At 40.7% G+C, this 1,922-nt stretch overlaps 1 protein-coding gene across 1 annotated transcript in view; it reads left to right on the forward strand.

The window, feature by feature from the left end:
• The first annotated feature begins 516 nt into the window (after nt 1–516).
• JAM2 (junctional adhesion molecule 2) overlaps nt 517–1,922 on the forward strand; it is a 30,264-nt gene continuing 28,858 nt past the window's right edge. The window contains 2 exon segments of the mRNA XM_006878265.1: nt 517–529; nt 1,106–1,308. Of these exon segments, the coding sequence (XP_006878327.1) occupies nt 517–529; nt 1,106–1,308 (216 nt within the window).

A 1,922-nucleotide genomic window follows, 5' to 3' on the forward strand; every position in this document is an offset into this window, starting at 1 on the left:
AGGATCGTTATGAGTTGGAACTGACTCCATGGCATATAACCACCACCACCATTATGTGTCAGACTCTTTCACATATGGAATTTTATTTAATCCTCATGAGGCTGTAAATCTTTGTTGTTGTTGTTGTTGTTGTGTGCCGTGGAGTTGGTTCCGACTCATAGCGACCCTGTACAGGGTTTCTGAAGCTGTAAATCTTTATGGGAGCAGAAAGTCTCACATGCCTAAATTGTTATTTTATTGAATAGCTAGCTGAAAGAGAATGTATATGCACCAGGACCAGAAATCTTGGAGGACCTTTCAGAATGTTACCTACTATTGTCACTGCTTAGTTTTCTTGGATATTAGATCACCTAGTAATGTCTGACTTACTATACAAACTCCTGGAACCAGAATAGCCATAGCTACTAGAACAGGTATTATTTCACTTGGCCAAACAGAATGGCATTTTTGTTTGAGTACCAGGCCTGAAAAATATACTTAGGTTTGATTTCCATTGAATATAGATGATAATAAGACATGAAAAGTCTTGGTAAGAGAAAAAAAAGTAGAAATTGTTCTTATTAAAAAAAAAACAATAAAAAATAAAGGATTAGTTAAGGTAATGCTGTTCCCTGGTGTAACAAATAAGCTCCGAACTTTCAGTGGCTTAAAATAACACAGGTTTCTTTTCCATTTAAGTAAAGTCTCATAGGGGAGAGGTAGTAAGAAATTGGGAGAGGAGAGTTTTGTTGCTCTATTTCAATAAATCATTAGAGATTCAAGGTAATGTAGGTTCTGACATCTTCAGTGCTTGGCTTCCCAACAAAGAAGATTGACAACTTCTTTGTAAAGCAAGAGAGAAAAGAATGGAAGATCATGCAGTGGTTTGTACTGGCAGGCCTAGAAGTGGCATGTCATTTTTACCCACATTTCATTGGCCAGGACTTATACACAGGACCCAGTCTAGCTACAAGGAGACTGTGTGCCTAAGAAGAAAGAAAATGTGTTTGATGAGCAAAAATAGCCAGTCTCTGACCCAGGTATCTAGTAGATGCATCTTTATGTGGCTGTTAAAATCCTTGTTTAGCTTGTAAATGACCAATATCATTTGACTTTTATTGTTTAGTGGCTCCAGCAGTTCCATCATGTGAAGTACCCAATTCTGCTCTTAGTGGAACTGTGGTAGAGCTACGATGTCAAGACAAAGAAGGGAATCCAGCTCCTGAATACACATGGTTTAAGGATGGTGTCCGTTTGCTAGCAAACCCAAAACTTGGCTCTCAGAGCACTAACAGCTCATACACAATCAATACGAAAACTGGAACTCTGGTAAGATTATTTCAGAGCATTGACCTAATAACTTGTGCATTTGGATAACAAAAATTATTAGAGGTAAAATAACAGAGAATGAAGAATTGATACATTATTTGGCTAAGTGGGGAAAAGAAGAGTTAGAAGGGAAGAAAATGGGATAGCTGCACAGAAAATGTATGGAAAGGACTGGGAAGCTGAGCTAGCAGGGTCTTCAGCAATGATGTGCAGGAGGCCAAACCTGACTTATGATGATCCAGCAGTTTGCTTACAGATACCTTCCTGGCTGTACCACACTGAAGTCCTGGTGTGGCACTGTGGGCTAATGCGCTGGACTGCAAAGTCACTTTGAACTGCAAGGTCAGCGGTTCAAACTTACCAGCTGCTCCTTGGAAACCCCATACAGGAACGCTATGGATCAGAATGGACTCGACAGCACTTAATAACAAAAATATTTATAACACTAAAGAAAGTCATGAAAGCATTCTTGAGGCTGCATGGCCCACCCCGTACCCCCACTCCCAGCTACAGCAGAAGGCAGTGAAAACAAAGGAGCTCTGGTAGCGTAGTGGTTACGAATCGGGCTGCGAACCTTAAGGTCAGCGGTTCGAAACTACCAGCCGCTCCGCGGG

Source organism: Chrysochloris asiatica, unplaced genomic scaffold (assembly GCF_000296735.1).
Source record: "Chrysochloris asiatica unplaced genomic scaffold, ChrAsi1.0 scaffold00199, whole genome shotgun sequence".
Taxonomy (NCBI): Eukaryota; Metazoa; Chordata; class Mammalia; order Afrosoricida; family Chrysochloridae; genus Chrysochloris; species Chrysochloris asiatica.